The 27,733-nt window shown below is 37.5% G+C and overlaps 1 protein-coding gene across 1 annotated transcript in view; it reads left to right on the top strand.

Annotated features, from left to right (window-relative positions):
- LOC149232806 (uncharacterized) overlaps positions 1-23,868 on the top strand; it is a 98,695-nt gene extending 74,827 nt beyond the window's left edge. Inside the window, exons 5-7 of the mRNA XM_089379522.1 lie at positions 22,457-22,549; positions 23,083-23,232; positions 23,338-23,868. Of these exons, the coding sequence (XP_089235648.1) occupies positions 22,457-22,549; positions 23,083-23,232; positions 23,338-23,442 (348 nt within the window). The 3' untranslated portion in view covers positions 23,443-23,868. The remainder of the gene's footprint in view (positions 1-22,456; positions 22,550-23,082; positions 23,233-23,337) is intronic.
- Positions 23,869-27,733: the final 3,865 nt, after the last annotated feature.

The raw sequence follows: 27,733 nt of genomic DNA, 5'->3' as shown, positions 1-27,733 counted from the left end.
GGATACCCAAACAATTTTGCTGGGAAAGAATATCCTTCACAACAACATGAGGAACACATCCAATAATTCTTGCATAACCATCTTCGTTCCTAAAATGCTTCCAGGACTGAACTAAATTGATGCTTGCTTTTCCATAATTGAATAGTTTAGTTCTGAATCTCTCAATGCCTTACTCATAAAATCTATTGATTGTTTCGTACTTTGATCATATTTTTGTAATAAAAATCCAGTGATGGTATCTTGTGTTAAAATTTAGAAGATCCGAAACCCTTTAGAATAAGCAAGACTCACCAAAATTGGAGCTGATGCTATTGCTTCTTTTATCATTTGTAATGACTTAGCCCTCATCATTCCACTTGAATTCACAAATTTTCTTTCGCAAATTAGATATATCTTTGTTATCTCAATAATGTTCCATACGAACCTTCTAATAAATTTTTGTTGAAGAATGATTGGATATCCATTTTATTTTCTGGTAGTGGGACTTTGTTGCTAGCGTCTACCCTTTCCAGATTGACTCTAATGCCATCCTTGATACAATATGTCCAAGGAGTTTCCCTTAATCTACCTCGAAAACAAACTTCTTAGAATTTAGTGATATCTCACATGCATACTCTTTCCCTTAGACAATACTTTTAAATCATCCTGATAAATCTCAATATTTTTACTGATAATATCTCTAAATGAAAAATCCATAGGTTTCAAAAAAGTTGAGCTCACTTTCAAGTTTCAACAAACCAAATAGCATCCTTTTATACTTGAATGTTTCTCATGGTGTTCTGAAAGCTGTTTTGTGTTGATCCTTCTCTTTAACTAGAGTTGGATTATAATTGAAGAAATTGTCTAGCATGGATAACATACCCGATCCAGTCACCCTTTGTAATAAATGTTCCATAATTGGAAGAGGGTAATTGTCTTTAAGGTAGAGTTGATTTAAGTTTCTAAAATTGACACACAACCTGATTTACTCATTCTTTTTCTTTACTACCACCAAATTTGCTATCTAGGAGGACTGCCTTGTAGAGGCTATGATCTGGGCATTCGACATTTTTGAAGTTCTTTTTGGAGTAAAAGAGCTGACTTGGGGTTAATTTGTCTCTACTTTTCCTTGAAAGACTCGACATCCTTTTCAATGGAATAACATGTTGAATGATATCACATTTATAAGCATTGAGATCATCATATGCCTAGGCAAATACATCCTTGTATGCCTCGATTAGATTCTCTATTTCCTCTTACATATGCTGAAGTATTCTTTCTCATCTATATGAGTTTTAGACTTTTAATTGACCCATTATTAATTTCAATGGCATCCTTGTGATTACGTTCCTCCTTTATTTATACATGTCATGCCTGTAAAAACTTTTCAAAAGGAAGGACACTGTTTGAAAACTTATTATCCTTGAACTCTATGATTTCAAGCTCTTCATCATCTTGACTTGGCCAATTTATTGGATTTTTGCAATTTCTTGACCATTATGGAGAAATTTATCATGAAAAATAAACCAATGCTCATAATTATTAGGAAAAGAAGGCCTAAAGATATCTCCGTTCAATTGTTACTAGATACCGACTAATCACAAGGTTGTAAAGTAGAAGCTGCAACTGCTAATAAATCAAGTCTCATTCGGTTCTCTTGGCACTGCTTTAATGGAAATTGAAATTGCCTCAAACAGCTCAATGGAATCCCACGCATGGCTATACCTTTTCAACCTAATATTCATGCAACAAACTGATTTTTGATTTGCATTACAATCAAGTCTAAATCGCCAACAACCTTCAATATTTTGGTTGTGTCTTGCAAGTTCAAGGCCTAAACATAATGCCTCATATTCAACCATATTGTTCATACACGCGAACTCCATTATATATGAAAAGCTTTGTGTACCACCTCAAGGAGAAATGAACACAATTTTGGCTCCTACTCTTGTTTTGGATTGGCCTCTGTCAAAATGTGTCTTCTATGCCTTCTAACCTCTATCTTCATATGCATTTTCGACTATAGGGGCTAGCGTATGGGTAAGAAGAACATAAATTCCCATATCATCCTCTTAACAAACAAATTCATTCATTGTGTATTTGGGATTTTCAATATGATACTTCATAGGAAGTTCCCTGTATAAAGTCTTATGAGTTCCTTCACATGTTGGTATAATGGCATAAGAAAGATCCATCTACATACTACCACCAAGGTTCATGACCCACTTTTTGGATAGGAGCATACCCCATCAATCAGGAATGACAACCATGTCCATAACAACAAAATATCATGATATGTTTGATGTTATCCAGGATAGGAAGTTTTTTTCCTAGATTGTGGCTTTTGAACCAGTTGAATTTCACCTTTGGTATGTATTCAAACTTCTTTCTCTTATTATCTTTCTCATCTGTTATTTAGAGGACATTGGACTGTACATATTCATGAGCTTATCTGCTTATATACTTTTTCCCTAATTTGTTTCATTTGATCATTGGTCACATCGAAAGATATACCTTTGTTCATTAATTAGAAGTCTACCATTCTTTTTCATAGGCCATTGTTCTGTGAATGCATCTCTAAAGGAATCCAAAGTTTTGATGCTACTAGCATTGAGGTTCTTAAACCACATTCGAACATCTTTTTTCATTGCGCTCTGTAGCTGTTATGATTATGACATTGTTCTTGAGATTTGGGAGGCCATTTACTATATATTTTAGCCATGTCATGTGGGGCTCTTTTGATAGTTGAGACTATTTTTCTACGAAGCCACAACTACTTTGGGCTTTTCCTTATTAGAAGAGTGAAGGAATAAGCATCTTATGCCCCGAAGGATTTCAAGGCTTTTCTTAATTGAAGATTCAAAGGATTTTTTAGTTCTTCTTCTGTAGAACAAAAACGTTTTTGAGAACAAAAACGTTTTTGAGATGAACTCTTTGTGGAGTATCTCCTGGATGTACCTTCTTCTTCTGGAGTTGCCAGATGAGTTCTTGTATATCTCCAATGATTGATTCATCAACAATGTTGAGGCATACTATTTCTGATTCATGAAATAGATTTTATCCTTAGCAACGATGCCAAAATGCCATTTAAGTCTTCACCAAAGGTGGTAAAGTTCTAATTTACAGGGTAAAGACCTAATGGCAATTTGGAGGGGTCATCCACTATCACTTCAATAATTGTTAGGGTCCGACCCTAACCTTTATTAATTTAATAAGCCCAAGGGGGCTCGTAAGAGTCATGATTAGTTAGTTTAATAAATAAATCCCTTAAGCATTATAAATGGTTGATCCACATTATAAAAAAGGGACCACAACTAGTTAGAACGGGCCATAGTTAATAAATAAAGTGGTTAACCCACATTATGAAAGGGACCACAAGTAGTTAGGGTTTTAGAGTCTCATGAAACTATATAATTTGAGATATAGTAAGGAATGTCTTGTCTTGTGTTGTGTAATTGAGCTTTGCTCTACTAGAGGTTGCCCCCTCGAAGAGGCAAGTGAATAGTAATTGTTTCAGATATTAATAAAATATTTTTGTTGTTCTCATCTCATTGTGTTATTTTTCTATGGTATCATTGGCATATTCACTCTTTTGATATTTTTTGCAGGTCAAGCATATTACAAGTGGTATCAGAGCACTTTCTTGGACTAGTCGCACCACCAATTTTAGTAATTTTTTTTTAGGCTACAAATGTGTTCCGATGTCTTTAAACTACAAAGATCTATCGTTACGCACATCAACCTGTGGTTGTGGAGGCATACATGCGGGAACTACAATAGGTGGCCACGTTTGTTGGACTCCCTTATACCCCTTGTTGGTAACGCTTCAAGTGGTAGTGCATCAGACAACACTTCTACACGCACTGCACTTCCACATACCTCTGCTATATCGGAAGCCCCCCTAGGTTACCCTGAAACCAAACCCTAGATAAGCCGTTGGTTGTCTTGTTGCTACAGTACACTATAAACAACATTCGGGGATATTACTCGCACGTACCTGGGGTAGTCTGGTAGTACGACTAAGGGAACGGTCGGTCCTCCTTAGTTAACGCCTTGAAAGATTGGGCTGAGTACTATTGTTGGACCCTCGACGTATATCACGATCTGTAGCACCTGACACTCTTTTATTGCCATAGTTCCCTCTTTTTTGCTGATTGGCCATCACATCTTGCAGTATCCAGAAGTTGGGGTTTCTGCCACAACAATACAGATCATATCTTGTTGTATCCTGCCGATAAGCGTCCATTTTTTCTGCAGTCCCAAATTTTTCTAAGGTGCTTTCAAATGATCTACACCAATGGACTCCTTGTCTTGTGCTCATTGTCGCCATAGTAATTTTAAGTAATCCAAAATTTTGACCCGAACCATTATATGCTAGTTACAAGGGCTCAAACTTTGGACATCCTCGAGAAAAGAGTGCAAGCCCTAGAAGACACTCTCACCAATACGATCCAAACTGTAGTTGACAAGGCCCTGGACAAGGCCATGCAACAACTCCTCAAGGACAAAAGCCCCATGAGGGAGGGGAACTAGGTCAATGGCAGCGTGGAAGGAGAATCTAGCCACCATCGATATGAGGGGTATCAGGGAGGTCACTACTATTACAACAATAAGACACCCAAGATTGACATGCACAAATTTGGCGGTTCTAACCCGACAGTATGGGTGGCACAAATGGAACAATACTTTTCACTCAATAATATATGGGATGATGACACCAAACTACATGTGGGAGCTCTTTATTTGGACCAAGAACGCTGGCAATGGTGGCAATGGCATCAGAAATGCTACGCAAGAAAGCCAGTTTGGAATGTCTTCTCTAAATCCATCTGTGCCCTTTTTGATAGGGACTCACACTTTTTGGGTCACCTCAAAAAGCTCAAACAAACTGGTACAGTTCACAACTACATCACCGCATTTGAATAGCTGGCCATTCAAACCGAGGGCCTAGGGGACGCCTTCTATTTGGAATGTTTCATTAGCGACCTCAAGGAATCCATCCAAGCACATGTTAGAATGCATCCACCGACTACTTGGTTGGAAGCTTGCCACAAATCTTTAGATGCAAAAACTGTTATTTCTACCCAACCTAGCTGTCCTTCATTCACATCAAAAGCACACCCCACCCCTGCTAGTGGCCCCACCCAAACCTTGAAGGTGCAAAAGGTGTTGCTCGCGAAAATGGCCGAAAGGAGAAAACAAGGACTATGTTACTATTGTGATGACAAATATTCCCCAGGACACATGCAAGGAACTCAAGTTCTTTTAGATTGACGCTACTTAAAATAGCTTCGACGAACGAGGCCCAACCCAATGACATATCTGCGTGGAAGTAGTGGTACCCCACAATACTACAACATATATTATAATTTATAACTACACCTGATGAATTGACTATTTCACTCCATGCACTAGTCAATATTTCTTCTCAATAAACACTTAAAGTTAGAGGCTTTATTAAGCACCGACCGGTCGTGTTATTGATTGACAATGGAAACACGCATAATTTTTTCCATAAAAGGGTTGTTGATGCCGTGCATTGTTTTGTGAGGGAAGTATCCAATTTTCAAGTCCTTATAACTGATGGGGGGACCATGAAATGTGAAGGCTGTTGTGAAAATATCAAACTCCAGATGGGGGACTATCACCTTAAAATACACATGTTTGCCATAGAAATGGAATGCTGCGACATCGCCCTTGGAGCTGAGTGGCTAGTGGCTTCAAACACTAGGCCCCACTACCATGGACTTCCAAGAGCTATATATGGGTTTCAAACAGAATGGACACATGCATACGCTCCGTGGGCTCTAGGCAGGTGATCCCACAATCATCAGCTTGCATAGAATGGAGAAGCTTTTAAAAGAGGGCCACCATGGGGTAGTTGCTCAATTCAACACAATCCAGGCCATTTACTCAAGCATTGCCAATATTCATCTAGATTTGCAACAGGTGTTGAGCCACCATCAACAGGTGTTTGAAAAACCCAAGGAGCTACCTCCTTCCCAAGGACAACATGATCATAGCATCCCTTTGATTCCGAGTAGCCAACTGCCCAAAGTCTGACCCTATCGGTATCCATTTGCACAAAAGAATGAAATTGAAAAGATTATTAAAGAACTACTAGAAGCAGGTGTGATTCGTCCCAACACCAACCCTTATTCGTCCCTAGTAGTCATGGTCTTAAAGAAGGACGGGGAATGGCACATGTGTCCCGATTTCAAGGCCCTCAACAAACTCACAATCAAGGGTAAGTTTCCTATCCCTGTGGTGGATGATCTCCTTGATGAACTCCATGGCGCCCAATTCTTTACCAAGTTGGATCTTTGCTTCTGCTACCACCATATTAGAATGAAAGTACAAGACATTCCCAAGACCACTTTCAAAACACATACTATGAATTTTTGGTTATGCCTTTTGGTGTTTGTAATGCCCAGTCCACCTTTCAAAGTCTCATGAATCACATTCTCAAGTCATATCTCAGAAAATTTGTCCTGGTCATTTTGATGATATACTCATTTACAACAACACATGGGAAATACATCATCAACATGTTGACCAAATATTGCAACTTCTAAAGGATAAGAAATTATTTGTTAAATTGTCCAGGTGTTCTTTTGGAATGGAAGAGGTGGAGTACTTGGGACACATTGCGGGCAACGAAGGAGTATGAGTGGATCCAAAAAATATTAAGGCTATGCAAGATTGGCCACAACCTCAGACCTTGAAAAATCTTAGGGGTTTTTGGGACTCACGGGATATCCTCCATGCGAAATCTCTTCAAGATATCAACCACATACTTGCCCTACCCAAATAATATTTCTCCTGGCTATTGCCACACCTCCAATACCAAAAAGCGGTGCATCATCCTGATGTCCCTCATCTTGAACTTCGAACCAAGGTCCTCCTTGCACATCTCTATGTGCCTCTTAGATCTCGTTAGAAAGAGATCATTTTGACATAGAGCACCAAGATAAGCAGATCATTGCCAACAAGTGCATAGTACAAATTGGAATCCGCCGCACTCTTGATTAAGCCCAAGCTTAGTAGATACCCATCAATCCTTGAGTACCATGCTCTAGGTGCCTACTTAAGTTCGTGCAACGTGTTCTTCAACCTGCATACATGGGACTCCTTCCAATGCAACTCGAATCCTTGGGGAAGGTTGTCTTCACATCCATTTGAAGTGTCTTGCGCTCCATCTTCGAAGCAATGGAAATAACAACCTTGATAGATGCATATCCGATGACAGAAATAAATGTCTCCTCATAGTCTACTCCCTCCTAGGACACTCTCGCCACAAACCTTGCCTTATACTTCTCAAGATTTCCATTAATAACATGTTTGTTCTTATATATCCATTGAGAAGTTACCACTGATTTCCTCTCAGGGCTTGGGACAATCTCCCAAACATCGTTCGTCATGGAGTTGCACTCCTCCACCATGGCATCTGTTCAAACATGCTGGTCAGTTGCCTCCTCAAAATTGGAAGGCTCATACTAATTGATGCTGCTCATAAATGCCATGTAGCAGGAAAATCTCCTTGGTGGTCTACTGTCCTTGAAGGTGTTGCTAGGAGCCTCCACACGCTCCTCGTCATCTTTCAAGGTCTGCTTGGTCCATATTGACCTCCTTTTGACAGAGCTCAAAGAAACCTTTTGCTCCTCCTCCTGATCATAAGATTAAGTCCCAATTGCTGGTGCTATTACCCTTACTCAGCCTTCAGAGCCTCTCGCTTCCGATCTAAAGGTCCTACCCTCCTCGAATTTGACATCCTTACTTACAATAGTCTTCCTTTGTGTTGGAGTTGTTGGATAAAGTTGTCATTGATGTCAATAGTGACCCTAGCATCCTTGAAGGCCTAGCATTGTTGAAGATGAATAAAGCCCTAAATATATAATTGAAGCCCTAGCCATAAGCCTATGTATGCATAAATGAAGTCCTAAATGTATATGCCAAATGCATTGATGAAACTCTATGAAGTGGAATCCCTCTATACCTCTTGCATTGTGACCTCAAACAATGACTCCAGACTGTGCTCCTTCTTTAACTTGTCTTGCTTATAGTAAGACAAGACTTGTTGACTATGGCAAAGAATCTTAGATATTAAAAGGACAAGAAGGCATGGAACAAAATTTGCACTTACTCAACTTGGACTTTTGATATATGTGGCAGAATAGCGTTGGACTGCTAAAACCATAAAACATTTTTTTGAGTGCAAGCACTAAAGTTTCATTCCTCTGGTTGAGAATTATCCAAGAAAGGATTAACTATCCTCAAAAATGTATCTCATCATCAAACATACGATGCTCAGGATCACTCAATACATATACTATATGACACTAAAAAAAATGCCATACCTCATTACAAGAAGTTGTTGTGTTGGCATCACTGGAAAATGAAAACAATTATACAAGTTGGCCCACAAGTCAGCTCCATGATCAAGAGACGTGTCTCTTCACTATACGAAAAACAATTATAAATAAAAAGTTGAGCTCCTCGGTTTGGCAAATAAATTCGGTCAAGCATACAAAAAATGATTCAGACCTGAGGTAAAAATAAAAGTAAGACAGTTAAGAAGAACAAATTTCCCTGTGCAAGAAAGGACGATTTTTGGTGGAAAATTCTGTTTGTTTTTCTGTCTTATACCCTCGGATTTGTGGGAGAACTTCAGAGCTCGGACCTGTAATACTAATATGCCTAAGACCTGTGGGAAGAATCTTATTTTCGGACCTATGAACTGTGCACTAATATAATTCAGATTTGTGGGCAGACCTCCAAAACACTGTTATTTTGGCCCTATAGAAAGGAGAAAAGTCTCGGTCCTGTAGTGGAAGACCTTGATCTGTGGAGCATAAAAGACTTCAGTTTGAGGGTGAACAATCTGTGAATTTTAGCTTGGTAATCTCAGACTTGAACAGTGGAGGCTTGAACCTGTGAATGATCTAAGAAGTCTAATTCCCTTGTCAAGCAGGCTTCCATAGCATCTTGGAGATCCTTTGGAGCTACTCTTGAAGACTTTGTTGAAGACAATTTGAAGATACCTTGCTGGAGCATTGTTGACTTGTTGGAAGACTTGTTAAGCAGTCTATTAAAGACCATTTTGAAGATCAGTAGTTGAAGCTTGGAGCATTGCTTAGGGCATCTTGAAGACTTATTATTGAAGGCCCCGTGAAATATTTGTTGGGTCACTATTGAAGGCTTGTGGAAGCATTTTTGGAAACACTTTGTGAATGCAGACTTTGAAGCAGCTTATTGAAGAAGTCATCTAAGGGGCAGCATTATTGAAGCTCTAATGAAGTAGCCTAGAGGAAAATTGTTTTGAACAGATAAGAAAAGTTGTGGAGACACATACTAGGCAATTGATGAAGCAAATTTTGGAGCTATTCATAAACCATTCTTGAAGGTGATCTTGGAGGTGTTATTAGGACTTGTTGAAGGATACATTAGAAGCCCTGTAGCAGCACTAAAGCCGCTTTGCAGAATTGAAGCAGATTGTAAAGGTTGGAGCCCTAGAGGATTGGAGTCCTCACATTAGGTTGGAGCCTTGTGGAAAACTAGGTTGGAGCCTGAATCGTTGAGAGGATTGGAGTCCTCCAAAAGACCAAGTTGGAGCGTGGCACTTGCAGGTTAGAGCCTAGTTTGGTTGAAGATTGGAATTAAGCAAGGACTTTCGGTAGAAATCACATAATAGAAATTTTTGGTCGACGCATTTCGAACCAACAAGTGTGGTTCATCAGGACCAGAATCGTCATCTAGGATTGGAGCCTCGAAGAAATTATAAGCCCTATTGTACAAATTGATTGATGTAAAAAGAGGATTGGAGTCCTCGTCATTTCTTGTTAATAAAATTATTTATTTTGTTCATTTTGTGTTCTGTTTTTAAGTGATCTTAACTGGTTTAAAATAACAATTGTGAAATGAAACAATGATTCGCCCTCCCTCTAAGTATTTCCAACAATTGGTATCAGAGCCAATACCTTCAATGCCTAACAACTAGAAGGTAGATCTTACGAACATAAATGGAATAATCAAGAAGGCTCCAAACCTTCTGAAATATCTCCTCCCCAATTATGAAAATAGATGTAAATCATGTTGGCAAAGCCCCATGTTCAATGGAACACATTTTGAACAATGGAGTACAAGAATGGAGTTCTTTTTGATGGCCCTTGGCAGTGAAGTCTGGGAATCAGTTATTACTGAAAATGCTACTACAGATAAGTCAGAAGAATCCAATAGAAAAGCAATGGAAGCAATCTTGATTGCCCTACCAGATCATATAAAAATCAAAATGGAGAAATGTTCATCAACAAAAGAGCTTTGGGAGAATCTTCAAGATCTTCACTCAAAAGGAGTTTTGCTCATGACCTCAAATCTAGAAGATGGTGGCAAAGAGCACAAAGATAATCTAGAACCAGAGAAGACAGTTGAAAACAAGGATGAAGGCACCAATTGCATGAAAGAGGATGATGACGAAGATAACCCTGAAGTAGTAGTTGAAGTAGACCTCAAGGCAAAACTTCTGGCTGCTACTAATTTGCATATGGCCTCTCCCTCTGGTTTGTGGCTAAATGTCAAAGCACACCACTCATCTGAAAGAAACATTCTCTTCACATCCCACATAGAATTCAAGAGGAGAGATATGAAACTGGTGGCAAAGCATGTAATGGCACGACGCACCAACTCCTTGTTGTTGGTGAATTTTCTCATCAAATGAAGCACAAATGCATGATTATATATAAATTTTGTAATGCTTTTTGATGAGTCAACAATATCTTTGACAAAGGAAATTTTTCCTATGTCCTCCAACATCAAATCAATAAAATGTGTAGCACAAGGTGTCCAAAATAAAGTAGGATGCCTCTCCATAAGCATCTTGCCATCAACAACATAATCTGTAGCATTGTCTGTTATGAATTGGACAACATATTCTGCACCCACCTCCAAAATAAACACATCCAACAAATCACATAATAATTTTGCATCTTTGATATGTGTAGATCCATCAACAGATTTCATAAACGTTGTCCCCTTGGGACAATTAACCAAGAAGTTTATAAGGCTTCTCCCCTTTTGGTCGGTTCAATCATCTGACATCACAATATGTCTTGTTTATGCCCATGATGCCTTAAACTCCTCCAATCTTTTGGTGCAGTCAACCTTTTCATCTTGAAGAATGCGGCCTCTAAAGTCATTATAAGAAGGGATTTTGTACCTTGGGCCAACAATTTCAATAACATCAACAGTAGGCTGGAAAAATGGATTATACCTTGCAACGCTGAAAGGAATATCACTCCAAAGGAGAAACTTGCCTAACAACTTGTCAGCGTCTTTTTTTTTTTAAGCATTGAAGAGATAGATGGTTGTGAACCAGCTGTGGTTCTAGGAACAAAATATGATGAGGTAGCTACAAGGTTGGTTGTAGATGTTGATGCTAAAGTAGAACTAGTGCCACTTTCATAATCACCTCTTAACACTCTCCCTACTAGTTGCTTTCTCAGCTTTGACTTGGACAATTTGACTTGCTCTAATTCTTTCAATGATCTGAGGGCTCTTTGGATGATTTCCAGATTTGTATTGGTGCAAGGCCCTACCTCATGTCCAGGGATTTTTGCAAGGTGATACTTCAATCTATAAACCCCCTTGTCATATGATGCCCACACAACTTGCAAGACAAGTTTGATCTATCAAACCCTCCATCAGGTTCACCAAATTCCCACAGAGGGTCCAATTTCCTTGGCATGTTTGTAATTTGGTTGAACTCTTGAGTTTTAATGTAAGATGAAGTTTGAAGTTGAAACTTGAACCTATGGCACAAGAAGAATTGCAAGTTAAAAAAAATTACATACATGACACAACACATTGAATTTTTGACAAAAAAAAACCTCAACTCAATCCAAAAATAATAGAAAAAATGCACATTCACACCCAATAAAAAATGATGCAAAAAATAGAGCACAAGAAAAAATTAAACTAATAAATCTAACAATCAAGTTTTTGCATTTTTGACCAAAATGAACCCTCTCCACTCTATGCAACAAAAATGAAAAAAAAAACACAATCAAATCCACTCAAAAATCATTGATAATCAATGGGTTATAGAAACCCAAGCAAAAACAAGAAAAAACAAAAAAAAGGCTAAATTTGGTGCCCAAACTTGGAAACCACTGTTTGCCGAAGAAATTTGGTCGAAACACAAATTTCTCTTGCTGGGGATGCTAAAATCTTCTGTTTTTCTCCACCTTTGTCCTAGTAGTCGCCTTCCTCTTCTCCTTAGCTCTTAAACAAGTCCGCTGTCTGCTAAAAATGACAAGTAAAACCCACGAAATTGCTTTTAAAACGCGTTGTCCCGGAGGTCCATGCTTTTGCTTATCGAATTGCGATTTTTTCGAAAAAAAAACTTCATAAAAATCGGGCAATTTTATCGGCAAAGTTAAAAAATTGCGATTAAATCGCAATGTTTGCAACACTGGTTTGGAGGTCAAACCCTAGGCTCAAGGCTTTGAAGATCCCACCATTGAAAATCGTTGAAACTTTGGGATTACCTTGCCGCTTGCTAGATATGAATTTTGGGACCTTAATCTTGCAAAACCGCCAAGTATTTAGCCTTAAATCTTCAGATTAGGGTTTCAGGTCAATTTTGGGGCAAAAGAGGCCAAAATTTGGAGAACTAGGACAAGGGAAGTGAATTTGCGGGGATAAGTGGGCTAGGATGATAGATCGGGCCACAAGGAGGCTAGAAAAGGCCAAGAAGGGCCAACGCTTTGCCCAGAAAGGCTAGCATTTGGGAAAATAGGGATCTAGGGGCTAACCCCAAGGCCTAAGGCCTAGGGCCTAAAGGCTCCACAAGGGAGCTGCAAGCCCTTATAGGACGACGACCAAGGAGAAGGAGGAGAAAGGCCAAGGGAGGAGGGCCGAAAAGGAGGAGAGGCTTGCACAGGCCTAAGTAGGGCTAACAACTAGCCTAGGAGGGTCGAAAAGATGACACAGAGGGCAAGGAGGGCTGGCGCAGGCCAAGAGAGGGAGACCCTGGGCCTGGAGGAGGTAGATCTGGCCTTGGGAAAGCCAAAAATTGAAAAACCTTGCTTTGATTATTTTTATGCTTCAGCTCTTTGATTTTCTGAAAATTTTGTCGTGGGAAACCTGCAAAAATTTCCAAGAGACTAGATCTTACCCTCAAAGGCTTAGATGTAGCTCTTCTTCCACTTAACTCCTTGATCTATCCTGCAACAATAAAAATAAAAACACCCCAACGCCAAATATATACAAAATAAATCTAAAGCCCCAACCCAAGGTAGAAAAATAAATTAAAATTACAATTTACAAAATATGCATGTGCTTTTAAATGGATTTTGAGTTTTTTTTTGGTGTACTTAAAAGAATGGCTAAAATACTCTGAAAAATTAATGATTCACTATAGCCCAAGCGAAGATTAAATCCATCATATAAAATCTAAAGATCCAAGCAACAATGGTTCTTGCCCAAGTTTGTGAACTTGGAGGCCAAAGACTGAAATACCTACAAACGCTGTATTTATCTCAAAAAATAATCTATTAGATCACATGGGGAATCAAACCACATAAGATTAGCCCAAAACTATCAATAGTATGATTATATCTCCATCTAATGAAAAAACATATCTTACCAATAGTCAACACAACATAGAGATGCCCGTAGTCAGCAGATACCACAAATCAATAAGCAAGAACACCTTGAATTGCACCCCAAAGTCTTTTATTATGATAGAAAAATAGTTCCCAGTGAGACAATAGTTTACACAATGCTTCAGCAACAATTCTAGCCAGAGATCAAGATGACTATAGACTCAAATGGCTTTCTAATTTATAGATAAATTTTCCAAATGGAAAAATAATGGATAGTTTCTTTGATCCTTTTAAAAATAATATTGGTCGTTGATAAACACTTCAAGATATTTTTATCTTGGCCCTTGATTTCTTATTTTTGAGGAATTTTCGAATTTACCATTTAATTCCATTTTAATTAGCTCAAAATTAATTATTTAGAGTTAATTTCCTAAAAAAATTGACTTTGATTTAACCCCCAAGGTACAAGGGTCCAAATTTTCTTAAAAAAGACAATATTCCCTTGGTGGAGGACCTTTAAAAATTGATTCCTTAAATACCCACGATTTTTTCCATTTGGAGAATTTATTTTCCTAGACAATTTAATTTTGACTGTAATTAATTAATTTTCTGGCTTAGGATTTAATATCATTTTGCCAAAAAAATTAATTAATTCACACATGAGGGGATTATTTTTTTTTTCAACCCTTTAATACATATGAATTTTCTTTTACAAGACTCAAAGAAGGAATGCACATTTGTCTTAGGCCCTCAGGACACATAACCCATCTGCAACTCAATATGATCTAGTAAACCAAGTGATTTGTAATAAAATAATTTAGCCAATTAGCTTAAATTATTCCCAAACCACTTTTACATTAGACTCGACTAAAACACTAAGACTCATTTAATAATTTGACAATAAATTTCACCCTATCTTTGGGGGTTTAAGCTAGAGGGAAAAAACTCTTTTGATTAGCCGTGTCGAAAAGCACAGGTAATTAATGAGGTTAAAAAAACCTCCTAGGATGGATTTCGTTAGACTCATGGTTTTACTAAGATCATTTACAATATAACTTGCAGAATGGGATGACTATGACACATGCACTACTGATATGTGATTTGATCCTTGTTGAAAAAATTGGTACTTTCACTTCCATGGAACTTTGAAAATTTGAGTGCAACAAGGTCAAAACTGAGTATTCACTCTTGTAGCAACTTGATACTGCAACTTGATCTCCTACAATTTAGACCTGCAATTTCAGCCTTCCTAGATGCTACAAAAACCCTAGATTTCACATGTGTGAGAGAGATAAAGCCCAAAAACAAACTTTTCTTCTTCTTCTTGGATTCTCCTTGTCTTCTAGACCTTCGCTTTTTTTTTCTTACTTCTCCCAACTACAGATCAAACTTCTTATTGAGAGATTGAACTTGTGAGTGAGTGAGTGCCAAATGAGGTCGAATATGCTTCTATTTATAACATTTCCAAGGGGTCGAATTCCCTCATTTACGCCGAGTTATAGCTGCCATGGCCGATTTGTACTTTGGAGGTTTCTAGGACCTTCTATATTTTATTTTACAAGGTACATCTTGCCTGGAAGGGTCTTATAATCATGATGTTGACTCTCTTGACTCATGACAATATATCTTATGACTTAACAAACCCTAGAAGCATGAAGAGCAGGGTTTTACCTAGAAGGCCATCAATCAAGAGCATGAAAGCCATGCTTTAAAACAATACTTTTTCTTTTTTTCTTTTGTTTGTTACATAAGATACTTATTGAAATGAGTACAATAACAATTATGAAGACCAGAACTAGTTACATTTCTAACAGATAAGAATATTTTTGAAAAGTCAAAAAGAGAATTATTTTGAACAAGGACTAATTCAGAATGTTGACTCTTTTGCAGTACTTCATCTCGTTGAAGTTGTGACTCAAGTTGGAGAAAGTCGATTTTGTCTTATAAATTTTGTAAACAAGTTCAAACATTGGTGAGAGTGGCTTTGCTAATTTTCACTATATCATCGACAATCGAGTATATTGGAGTATTCAATAACTATAATAATTCATGAATTCGAACCATTTTCTCAAAATTCGATCTTAGCAAATGAAGGGTGTTGGTTCTACTAAAAATGCTGTCATTTACAATGCAATTCAGTAAGCAAGTTACAATAGTTGTTGATTATGAGGAGGGGTAGTATCCCAACACATAAAAAGTCTCCCTTCATACTAGGTAACACTTTTTTTCCTTCCAATTTGTTGGGAGAGATCCTTTGTATTGGTATGGAGCATTTAGCTGACTTCCGCAAAATTCCTCTATGCTGGTTATTGGTATACCTCCACTGGATTCAACTTTTTCCTTCAACATGTCTGTCCTTGTGAGTTGCATCCTTGGTAACACTGTGTTTGAGCATTTAACCTCATAACACGTGTCCTCTTTAAGTCCTTTGATATATAATTCTTGTATCCTATCCTTAATAAATCATAAACATATGTGAAGCCAAATTTTGATGTTGGATGGTATGTTCCATTATTGATCCAGTTTGTTTGAACTTAGAGATTTGGTTGAAACAACCATTGTTTCAAGTGTTGTCATACTGATCGAATAAATCTTCTTTGAATTCCTTCCATGTGTATCTGTACGACCTAGGCTTGTTTGTAATCTATTGAGACCATTGGAAGGTTTTAACCTCCATGTGTAATTATGCTATGAGGACCCTTTTATTTGATTTTTTTAGGAATATTATGAAGGGTAAGTATTGGTCCAATTGACCAACCAAAGTTTTGATTCGTGTGTCATTGAACTTCCCTATCCTCAATCGTAGATATGTTTCTGTTTGTATTTGGATGTGGTTCCTTAGGAGGTTCTTCCTCATCCCTCCTTTGGGGGATGTCTCTCAAGAAAAATTCACTGATTATTCGATCTTCTAGAGCCCTTAGTACATAATCAAGGTTTTCCTCAAGTTTCTTCTTTGTGATTTACTTTGGTGGTCATTTATCATATGCACTGTGCAAAGTCCATTTAATTAATGTTCCCTGATCAAAGCTTAATTTTGACTAGTAAATTGTTAAATTTGTTAATACCAACCGTTTTTTTTTTCTCATGACAATTATTTATTCCCAATAGTTTATTTAACTAATCAAATAAATTTTGAAAAAAAAAAAAAAATCACAGGAATTTTAACCTCTAGAGATACATGCAACGAAAATGAAATTAGGAGAGATTAATCACACATTGCAACAAATAAATGCCCACAACAATTATTCATCATTTATTAAACTGGAAAATCAGGGTTTTCGACCCACAGAATTACAAGGAAAAATACACTTACTGGAACCTCTAACTTGGCCCCTAGCAGATGAATTTGGCCCCGTGGAAATCAGCCTTTGAAGGAATTCGAGCTGGAGAAATTTGGCCCAACAATTTGCTAGCAAAATTGACCCTGTGCCTTCCTTACGAGTTGCCATTGTGCCTCAAGAAATTTGGCCTCTAACAAATCGGCTACTCCAATCAATCGACCTCACTCTCTCTTTAACAACTAGTCCCCACAATCTCCAAACACTCAACCTTTTGGATATGCTTGTGTCCTCCTCAGTCTTCCTCCTTTGCGCTTTAGTCTATTGAGCCACTTGCACTAGAGAAAAACGCTTTCTCTTGTTGTGTCCCCTCTTGTGTCTTTACTTCTTCCTTAGGCTTCTTTTTATAATCTTCATTATGCCTAAATCCCTAACCCTAATCTCCCTTCTAGAAGATCTTGGAGATCAATGGTTGAGATAATTTCTAAGTCACGTAAATAATTTAAATTATTTCTCCTTAGAAAATGACTTAATAGTCCACAATAATTAATTGATTTTAATTATTGTACTTTTCCCAAGTTAGACTTAGGAAAGAAGACATAAGTCACACACTCCACCAAGCAAGCATCTAAAGAGGCAATAAGTCATCTTCCACATTCTAAGACACCAAGTCTATGCAGAAGACATTCCGAAGCTACCATAAGCTTCAACATAAATGACAAGTGTCTGCTGCCCACACACGCAGTCAGAGTGCCTTGAATACCTGTTGGGTGCTTTCAGCCTTCTCAATGAAATGCTTTCTTTTATTGAGTGGTTGAGACTCGAGAGTCGAGACAAAGTTGTATGCCTGCTTATTTTGGTCGTTATGTACAGTATTCCAAAATTTCAGAGGGTTGTAGTGACACTTAATAACTCTTCTTGCACAGATTGCTACTGAATACAAAATATGCTTGCTTTTAAAGCAAAAATAGGGATTGTAAAAATTACTTGAAGGTCCAAGGGGACTTCCCAGTCCCTTTTTTTTGCACATAACCACTGAAGGTCTTCTGGAAGGAAGTGGAGGTCTCCACGATCCAGTCCGTCCTTGAAATTCTTGTGAATCATGATTCTTTCTTAAAATTTGGGGTTAATGGAAGGTCCACATCTTATATATGGTTTCCAAATATATGCATACAACCTAATCAACAATTGTCTTTAGGCACTTCATAAATTCAAAATCATTTATGGCACAATTAGAATACGATGAACCTTAAGAATATTGAATAAATACTTGAAAGACTTGACAAGTTATTTCTCTGAGTTCTAAGACCGAGACACAATATGGATCGGCTTGTATATTTCAGAGAACTGATACCAATGAGATGGAAAAATTAGATGAGCTAACATATAAACACTATAATGAGGAACACGTGGTGAACACAACTGATGGATTATTGAACAACAAGAAGGAAATGACTTATTTGAACAGTAACAAGAAACAACTTGTCTTGTGCTGAGAAGATCACAATCAAACTTACTCCTTTACGGTTAAAGATGCATCCCAACCAAACCATGAACTTGTCAACAGGTCACACAACCACTGCTATGATACCATTTGTGGTGAACCTGTGCCCATCACTATTACTCTCCAACCAAAAATGACTAATTGCAATATCATGAGAGGATATACTAAGCAATGGAACACACAATAACGGAGAATCAGAATGGAAGGACAGTTGAATGATTGTATTAGAAAGCAAGCCCTATTCAAGAGAGGGTACTCTACAATACAATGCCAAACAAACAAAATACATTGATCCCTTATGTTGAGGCTGTCTCCTTTATTTATAGGTTTATTAGCCTTACCATAAATGCTACTCTAGCCCTAACCCTAATTAGCCCAAGGTTAGCATCATAAATTCCTTTAGCCTTATTACATTTTAGGACAAACATAACCCCACACAGTCGGCCTCATGAATGTCTTAGGCATTGTGATATTATCAAGATGCACCAATCCCCTAATTAACTCAAACATGGCCTCAGTAATGTCTTAGGCCTTATTACATTATTAGGACACAACTAATCCCTTGACACAAAGACGCCCTTTATTAATGTCTCAAGTCTTATTAGATAATTAGGAACTTAAAAAACACATCTTTCTGATCAGTCTGATGCACATCTTCTCATGCCAGCCAGTTTGTTTCCAGAGATTGCCATGCATATTTTAAGCTCAAAAGCAGTTACAGAGGTTTTGTTCTGTGTTTATGAGTTCCTGACGACGTTATAAAAGTTGAGCTGCAATTTCACTATCCAACTGTTACATAGACTTGAACACCATTTTTAGGGTACTCCAATATTATTTTAGCTACAAAACCCTTTCCAGGTTGCTGGCCAACATTCTGTACTTGGGAAAGGTTTTGGTTTGTTCACAAGTGGTTATTGGATTTTGGGATTTGCATTGTAGACCTGCTATTTGCCTCTAGTGTCATATCTTCACAATGGGGTGCCTTTTTCCTTGATCTTTATAGGTATACAGGGTAAGTATCTTTGCAATAGAGACATTCATGTATGTATTATGAATCATGGATTCAAATTCCAGTGTTATTTAATATTTGGTGAATAGGTTTTGAAAAGGATAACCTTTTTTTTTGGATGAAGATGCTTCCTATTATTATTGTGTGGCAAACATGCCTTTCCCCCATCAAGGACTATTACAGTGGAATGTATCCCGCTTACAAGATTCTATTCTAGAAAGATCCTTTTGGCTGAGAAACTGTGTGGACGTCTCTATTTTGCTGAAATCACCAAGATTTGCAACTGGCACTAACTGCATGAAATGGTCTGCTTGCATAGGTGAGAGAGCTCACAAGGGGTGAAATGCATCTTTGGGGGATTTGACCTGGCGGAGGGTATGAAACAGCCCCATTTTACTAACTAATCTAGACCCAGTTGATTAATGAGCAAAGATTAATAATTTAATTGTAATAAATTGGCAGTCAGCATTTTTTTTGAATTGTATAATGTTATCACTAAAATCTGCACCAAGCAAACATAAGAGAAACCTATGAGTAATTAGACTTACTCCTCCGATTGGACTGGTGCTTTTCCAGTCACAGAGGGGTGTCCCTATTGTTCATGTATTGATAATTACATAGAAAAATCTATATGTTAGAATGACAAATCAGCACATAAAACACAAGAATGTTGATGCTTAAATAATGCAAGAGAATTTAAATTTGCAACAGCTATATGTGAAAGAAATAGAGAATAGATGTGCACTTTAAGTGATCAATACAATCAAAGTAAAGGTACTAAACTACCCATAGCACCGCACAAAATAAAATTAACGAACTGACTAATTCAAAGAGCTGTGGAAAACTGTATAGTCAAATTCTATCTTCCTTTTGTCAAAAGACTGTCCGCATCATAGAGACATAATGCAAGACTGACTACAATAATTCACCCTGCAAATTGTAGGCAGCAAGAAGAAAAAGAGAGATGGGATAAAGAGGACTGCTGGTTGCTCACTTGAAAACTCTGCTGAAATAATGCCATTTGCTCTGGCTTATCTAACTCTTCAAACTCTTCAAAGTAGGTGGCCATGTTCATGCAAAACACCAATGTTGTAATTTGGCTGTTTTAAATAAATTCAACTGCTGCAAATACTACATAACAACCATAAAAGTAGCCATTAAAAAGGGGGGTCGACCTTTCTTAAAAACAACTCCTGTGCCCTATCTATTGTCCATGTGATGTTGACTTAAGACAAGTGAAGTTTTCCTTATTTAAACTTTTCCAAAATAAACTCACTATCCAATAATAAATTTCTCATGCACACTATCCCATGAGGCTGTCTTACTCTAAAAGTAATCCTCTCCCAGTTTGCAAATTTAGAAAGAAGGAATCCATATACCTAGGTGTCATTCCTTGCTAAAATAATTGATAAGTTATCTGTTGAAAATAGAACCGAAGCATACAACAAATTTTTTAGCTTATTGCCATTTGTCACATTGGAACCTTGAGAATACTGCTGCCATGTGCCACGCTGGAACCAAAAACATGTTGCCCTCACCTGCTAGAAATAGACATGCTAAAAATTAGCAGCCCAACCTCTAACAACTTGAAAAGACGAAAAATGTGGGGAACTGTTAGGAGATCACTGCCAATTTCCAAATATAGCATGCCTAAAAATAGGCACTACTAAAAGTAGTGGCAACTCACATATCAATGAAATCAGGCTCATCAGATTTGATTCTTCGGAAGGAATCCAACTATATGCTCAGAATCAACATACAAACCCTCAAACCCTAACTACTAAAAATAGCAGTGGACATTTGAAATCTGAAATCCCAAATATCTGATCGCATTTGAGCTGTGGACATTTGAACTCGGGCTCCTAGAAAGTAGGAAGACTGCTAAAAGTACCATTTTCCCCAAAACTGATGAATATGCTGCAGAAATGCCTCTGGCTCCGAAATGAACTCTGATCCCTGGAAAAATTGTCTCTGATCTCTGTGAAAGCTGTCTTTGACTACTGGCTTGATCAAAACCTGCTGGCTCTTAACCCTCTAGTTGCGCAGGCAAATCTGGGGGTTAACACACACACGCACACACACACATACACACACACACATATTAATATATTTCCTTTTTTACCGAGGAAAGAAATCAGCCTCCCTCTCAACCCGAGGGCTAGAGTGAGGTTGTTGGTACTAGGCCAGTCCACAGATATACTCACTTAAGAGTTCACAAGGCTTGAAGCCAATACAACAATATTCATAGGCATGAAGCCATTACAACAATATTTATCAAGGCATTATAGCTCATCATGTCACTAGCGGGGATTTGAACCTGGGTGGGGAAGATAATAACCATTCTGCCCAAACACCTGAGATAACCCCAATTGACTATATATTTATTTATTTATTTGAAAATATATATTTTCTACACCCACTGCAACACCATCCGCAATTCCTAAATCTAGGCACTGAGCTGCACCCAACTGTCTAGTGCACCTGATCTGCACCCATTCACTGTGTAACATAATTTAGAATGTTTTTGGCCCATGGATGTTCCAATCATAAATAAAGATTGTTTGCAGAGGCTCCTGCTGTCCTAAATTTATGGTCTAATCAGTTCAGAGATAGCTTGTGAGTCAGATCACGTTGTTCTTTGTTATAGTTTCTAGTTTACGTTGTTAGAATTTATGCTTTCGTTGAGAGTTAATATTTTTCTGATGTTTATATCTGTGCTGAGATGTGGTTGCTATTTATGGTCTCTTGTAGACTTTGACTGGATATTCTTTTGGACCTTGCGGCTTTAATTTTAAACATTTATTTACATGCTTTCACGCTAGTAATGTTTTTTCCAGTGGATACCCTTTGAACATTGAGGCTTGTCACCTCCAGCTTTAATTAAAAATTAAAATCATTCCATCTTAACTACAGCTATATATTGCACCCTAGATTCTAGAAGATATACTCCTGCATGTATTGTCTCAGGACTTTCTTCTTAAGTAATTCCTTTGACAGGAAAATACCTCTTGAACTTAGGATGGAGGCAATTTTATCTTTTCTCACTTTGTACTTACGTCTGACAAATGTCTTTTCATGATGACAGGTTGTTTTGGAATTGCAAGAAGATGGAACTGTTGGTACAATAGATGATCCTCCAGTTATTATAGCCAGCATGCCTCAACAATTTCTTCAACAGGTGTGCTCAATCTTCATTTTGTACCTATTGGCTAGGTGTTTTGAAAATTCATAACAATATTTATAGTTAGATTTTAGCTGTAAGATGTATATTTAATTAGTAATATTGTGGGGGTAATAACAATCATAACTGTTAATATATTAATATTATGTATATGCAACATGAGATTTGAGGAACTCCACAGACAAGGTATTGAGAAAAGCTTCTGCAAACGGATAATCCACATCGCTGTGATAGCTAACTTTGCACTTGGAAGAAACGTCTCCTTTATAATAATGATATCTTTACCATTGGAAATATACCTCAAAATTTATATTTGCATTTCACAATTATATTCTGGTTTAGGAAGGGCATTCATTGAGGTAGAAAAGTTCATTAAAACATTTTGTTGTCAGGTGTGAGTTGCAAGAACTGTTTTTTATAATGGAAAGACCATTTAAAGCCTGTAGCTTTACCGCATAGAAAACCGTAGGCGGTTTGTTAGGCAGCACCAGTCCCAGTATTATGGTCCCTGATATCCTTGTTTTGTTCAGAATGAGAAGCATTTGAAACCTGGGAGCCTCTTGCGGTTTGCTGTTGGTGATCAGGGCTTGCGTATTATAGATGGAAAGCCTATAGTGGCTGATGTGCAATTCCAGGGTGCTGTAACTCGTGCTCGTGCTTTTGCAGATAGCTGCTCAAAGGTATGTACTGGAAAAGGCTCTAAAATTTTTCTCTTATAAACTTCCAAAATGTGATGTATCCTTGTGGATAATGAAATGAATGAATACTTTGGTGTTATAATACAGATACTTTTTCAGTACGCGGCTAGGCATTCTCCTTTGACATTTGAAGATCTATTGTCAGCAGTTGATTTGGATGACGAGGAGAATGATACAATTATGGAGGGATGAATGGTGATGGTCGTTGGTCGTCTTAATGTCATTATGTTAATTTAATTCATCGAGGAAGACAGACACTGTTATGACAGGTTGAGTGAGAATGGTTAACTTAATGCAGAATGCCTAGTTAATTCCTTTGAGGAGAAAGGTGAATATTGCTATGGCAGGCTGAGTGCAGAATGGTCATGCTAGTGCATTTGTTCCTCTGAATATGCTCACCAGTTTTTAATTTAAATATTCTGTACACTAAGCAAACTAGCTTACATTATGCTTTGGGGAGCTCCGATGCTGCATTTGTGCATCTCCGGTTGTGGCATAACTTGTACTATGGGACTACACTCTAAACACGTCCTTCCACCATCATCTTTCACAATAAGTTTCAAAACATACATGAACATTGGTATTAGAGAATAGAAAGCTAAAAGTTTCTAAATTTAATATTCTGAGCATATATGTGTATGTTAAGATTAATATCCGAGTCACAGGATTTTTTTTGGTTTTGCCGCAGGTTTTGAACCCTTGATCTTAACATTAAGGAGTGCCTTAACAGTACACTTAATCACTGTCTATTCAAATCTCCATGGGCAATATTGGATTTACGTTGTTTGCTAATCATGTGAACTTATTTTCCGATTTTTGATCATCAGAAATAATGGATGTTGGAAAAATGGCCAATGAGTTGACTTCTATTCCAGAACACTTTCAAAATTAACACTTTCAAAATTAGTATTTCTAAAGGCTTTCTAAGCCAAAAGCTGATTTTAACATAGGATGAGCTTATTATGATACTTTAAACGCAGTACGGCTATGGACAGATCTATACAGCCTTCAATGTTAGATAATTCAAGTGCAAACAGAATTGGAGAGAGTCAACATAACTGCAATATATTCAAAACCAAGTCTCACACGGTACAATGTGTAATTAGTATATTTATATAGTAACTAATGGAAAATGAAAAGACTCAAAAGTGAAAGCATTTAACTAATCAATATATGCAGTTCGTGTTGATGTTTCTAGATTTACAACTCACAATTTGGATCCACAACATCTATATTTTTTTGACTAACTTAATCATGTTTTGAAGCTCGAAGCTTGTCTTTTGCTAATACTGGTCCACCTTAGATGAGAGCTTCAAACTGAATATTTAGTGTACGTACTTTGCTCACTATATGCTTACCCACATATTGGGGTGACATGGGTTTTCACGTCTTTGCTTTAGCCATGCATGAAACCCACTTGAGGAGGAGAAGATGAACTCCTATGCATCTAATTGATGAGGTTACATGCGTGGAGGTCCTCTCTTCATATTGGGGTGACATGGGTTTTCATATCTTAGTCATGCACTAACAAAACCACATGTGGAGGAGAAGCCGGACTCCTATACATCTAATTGGTGAGATCAAATGCATTGAGGTCCTTTCTTTTCAGTGCCCCTTTCATGGTCGTCGTAGATGATTATGGTCGCCCATTTTATTCTAGTGCCATGAAAGGCCTCCCTTGCTTAACGTTATGTCTCTTTTACTTTGGCCATTTAGTTGATCATTGTAAACAACTTTCCTAACTATAGGATTTTTAAAACTAACCCTTCATGCATCGAATGGCACTGACGTTTGTTAGAAAAATCCTCTTTGAGTCCACAAGCTCTCTCGAAATGTATGGGGCACACTTATTTAGGTACTTGGTCAGTGTTTCCTCGAGATGTTTTGAGCTAGTCTTTCAAACAATGTCTTCACTTTTTCATACCATGTTTTGTGGCTTGTTTCCATGTTCTTGTGGTGCGAAGGTCACCTCTTTTCTCTTTTTTTTTTTTTCCTCTAGTTTTCCCCAAGTCCTATTCTGGAACATGAATATGACCTTTTTTCCAATAACTAGTTATGCCATTCTATATATTGATCATACCCAACGTTGCACGAAAGGGGGATGCGGAAGCATCATTTTCTAAAAGTCTAAGAAGCGAAGCATCTACTATATATATATATATATATATATATATTGTAATTATATTCAAAACAAACATCCTAAATACCAAATTAGTTGTAGAAGACATGAAAACATGCATATTTTTACATAAATCAAGATATATATTGCATCCATGATTCCATTGTACATCGATGATTAATTTTTCGAGCATCAACCATCAATATTCTAGCAATAACAAACATACATCAAATTTTTAAGCATATTATAAAACATAAAACATTTAAGCATATTATAAAACATAAAGCATATTATCTAGCAAGTGAGCAACTGTCAATATTAATCATGTTCAAAATTCAATTAATAATGTTTACAAAATAGGCCACTTGGCCATCACCAAGACAAAAAGGTTCAAATTCACAAGAAGCCTACAAGTCTAATGATTAATCTAGGACAAAAGTAGTAAATTGTGAATATATCTACTAATCTCTCCTTCCACCACGAAGAGTACGTGGCAGTGGGTCTCCACATGGTGGCAATGAAGAAGATGGTGCATGTGGAAGTTGTGGCACTGAAATTGATTAAGATGAAGCCCTTGTTGTTGGTGTTGAACCATGGAACCTAGGAACCAAAGGACCAAATGGGGGTGGCATCTCAACTCGATCATCATCATCATGGAATCGCTCATACAAAAAAAAAACCATTAGTTAACAAAAAAATTAAAAGAAATAATTAGAGAAATGCTTTATAAGCAAAATTGACACAATTGATTCAATGGACATACCACTTATTGACTAAATTTTGAAATTCACACCACAATGGACATACTTGGATAAGAGCATCCTCTAATTGCTCTAATCGCAACACTCATCTTCCAAATTTGGCTCCTTTGGATTCTTGTCCCAAATCTTAAGGTCTTTATTAGTCTTTGCATCATCATAATAATGGGACAACAATCACATGTAATGAACATAAACCAAGCTCTTTGCCTGGTCTAAACTCAACTTGTTCCTTTTAACATTGTGGATGAAAGAATAAGAGCTCCAATACCTCTCTGTAGAAGAAGTGTTTACCACTTGTGATAGCAGCGAAAGTTTGTAGAAATGGAGTAGCACCTCCATGCATGTTCCACCACTCGAGAAGAAAAACTCTCTCGATCTCTAATTGCATGCATGCTCCCAAATGGACTAGTGCTAAGTGTATAGTTGCTCAATGGTTTTCGTACCATGGTAACCTCCTCATCAGGGACTAATTTATCCAATGCAATCATATATTTTTCTAGAACCTTTGGATCTAGGTGTGGTTTTCTATAATTGTACAAGGTGATATCTCTAGGCTTGACAATGTCTTTAATTTGCCCCAACATGCTATCCATTTTCTCATACACCTCCCCAATTATTGGCCGATCAGAATCTGCAAACTTGTTCATGTAATAAATTGGTTTGGTGATTTGCAAAACATATTTAACTTGTGACCAAAAGAACATGTCAAGGATGGTGTCCTTGGCTACAATAGCACCATCTCTATCACTGTTTATTTCCTCCCATGATTCAGAGGTCACCATATTAGTTAAAGGTTGTCTCACCTTCACTAGCCGCCTAAAGGTGAGGTAATAACTTGCAAATTTTGTTTTTGCAAGTTTAAGTAACTGCAACTTGGAGTAAGTGCCATAGAAGTAGTTTACCCTTGTATGCCTTTTGATAAATTGAATGAGTTGCTTCCCTTTCCTGTAAAACTCATTAATCCACCCACATTCTTTATGCTTTGCAATATCATGTATCAAAAGCTTCAATGTGTGCACCAAGCACCCAGAGAAAAGATGTTTGGATGAGTATGCTCAATAACTTTTCCTGCTGCGTTACAATTTGCTGCATTATTTGTGATTAGTTGAACCACATTATTCGGACCAACATCTCTGATTGATTGCAATAAGAGATTTGCAATGTTTTGGGAACTTGCACTGATGGAGGAGGAGTCATGACATGTAATAAATACCTCACCACTAGCAGAAACACCAAGAACATTTACCAAATGTTGGTTTCTAATATTTGTCCACCCATATGATACAATGGATACCCCACAATCCACCCACTCAGTTGTAAAACGTGTCAAAGCTCTTTGAACCTTTGCTTTTTCTCTTTCTAATAATACTGTTCTAGCTTTCTCATAGTTGGGGGCTTTATATCCTTTTGGGGCTTCATTGATGGCCTTTACCATTTCATGCCAATAGGGAGAGCGAAGCACATTGAATGGTACATTGCAAGCACAAAAGAATCAAACCATCTTTCCATCTACATCATCCCTCCTAGCAACATTAAGGAAATCCCTTATTGTTCTTTCACCTCTAGAGCTTGTAGAAGTACCATGAGGAGACGAGCTACCAAA

Source organism: Pinus tabuliformis, chromosome J (assembly GCF_031772625.1).
Source record: "Pinus tabuliformis cultivar Carrire ecotype Pingquan chromosome J, CPIR1, whole genome shotgun sequence".
In the NCBI taxonomy this organism is placed as follows: domain Eukaryota; kingdom Viridiplantae; phylum Streptophyta; class Pinopsida; order Pinales; family Pinaceae; genus Pinus; species Pinus tabuliformis.
The sequence above is the reverse complement of the archived record's forward strand: the minus strand, read 5'-3'. Positions and strand labels throughout refer to the sequence as shown.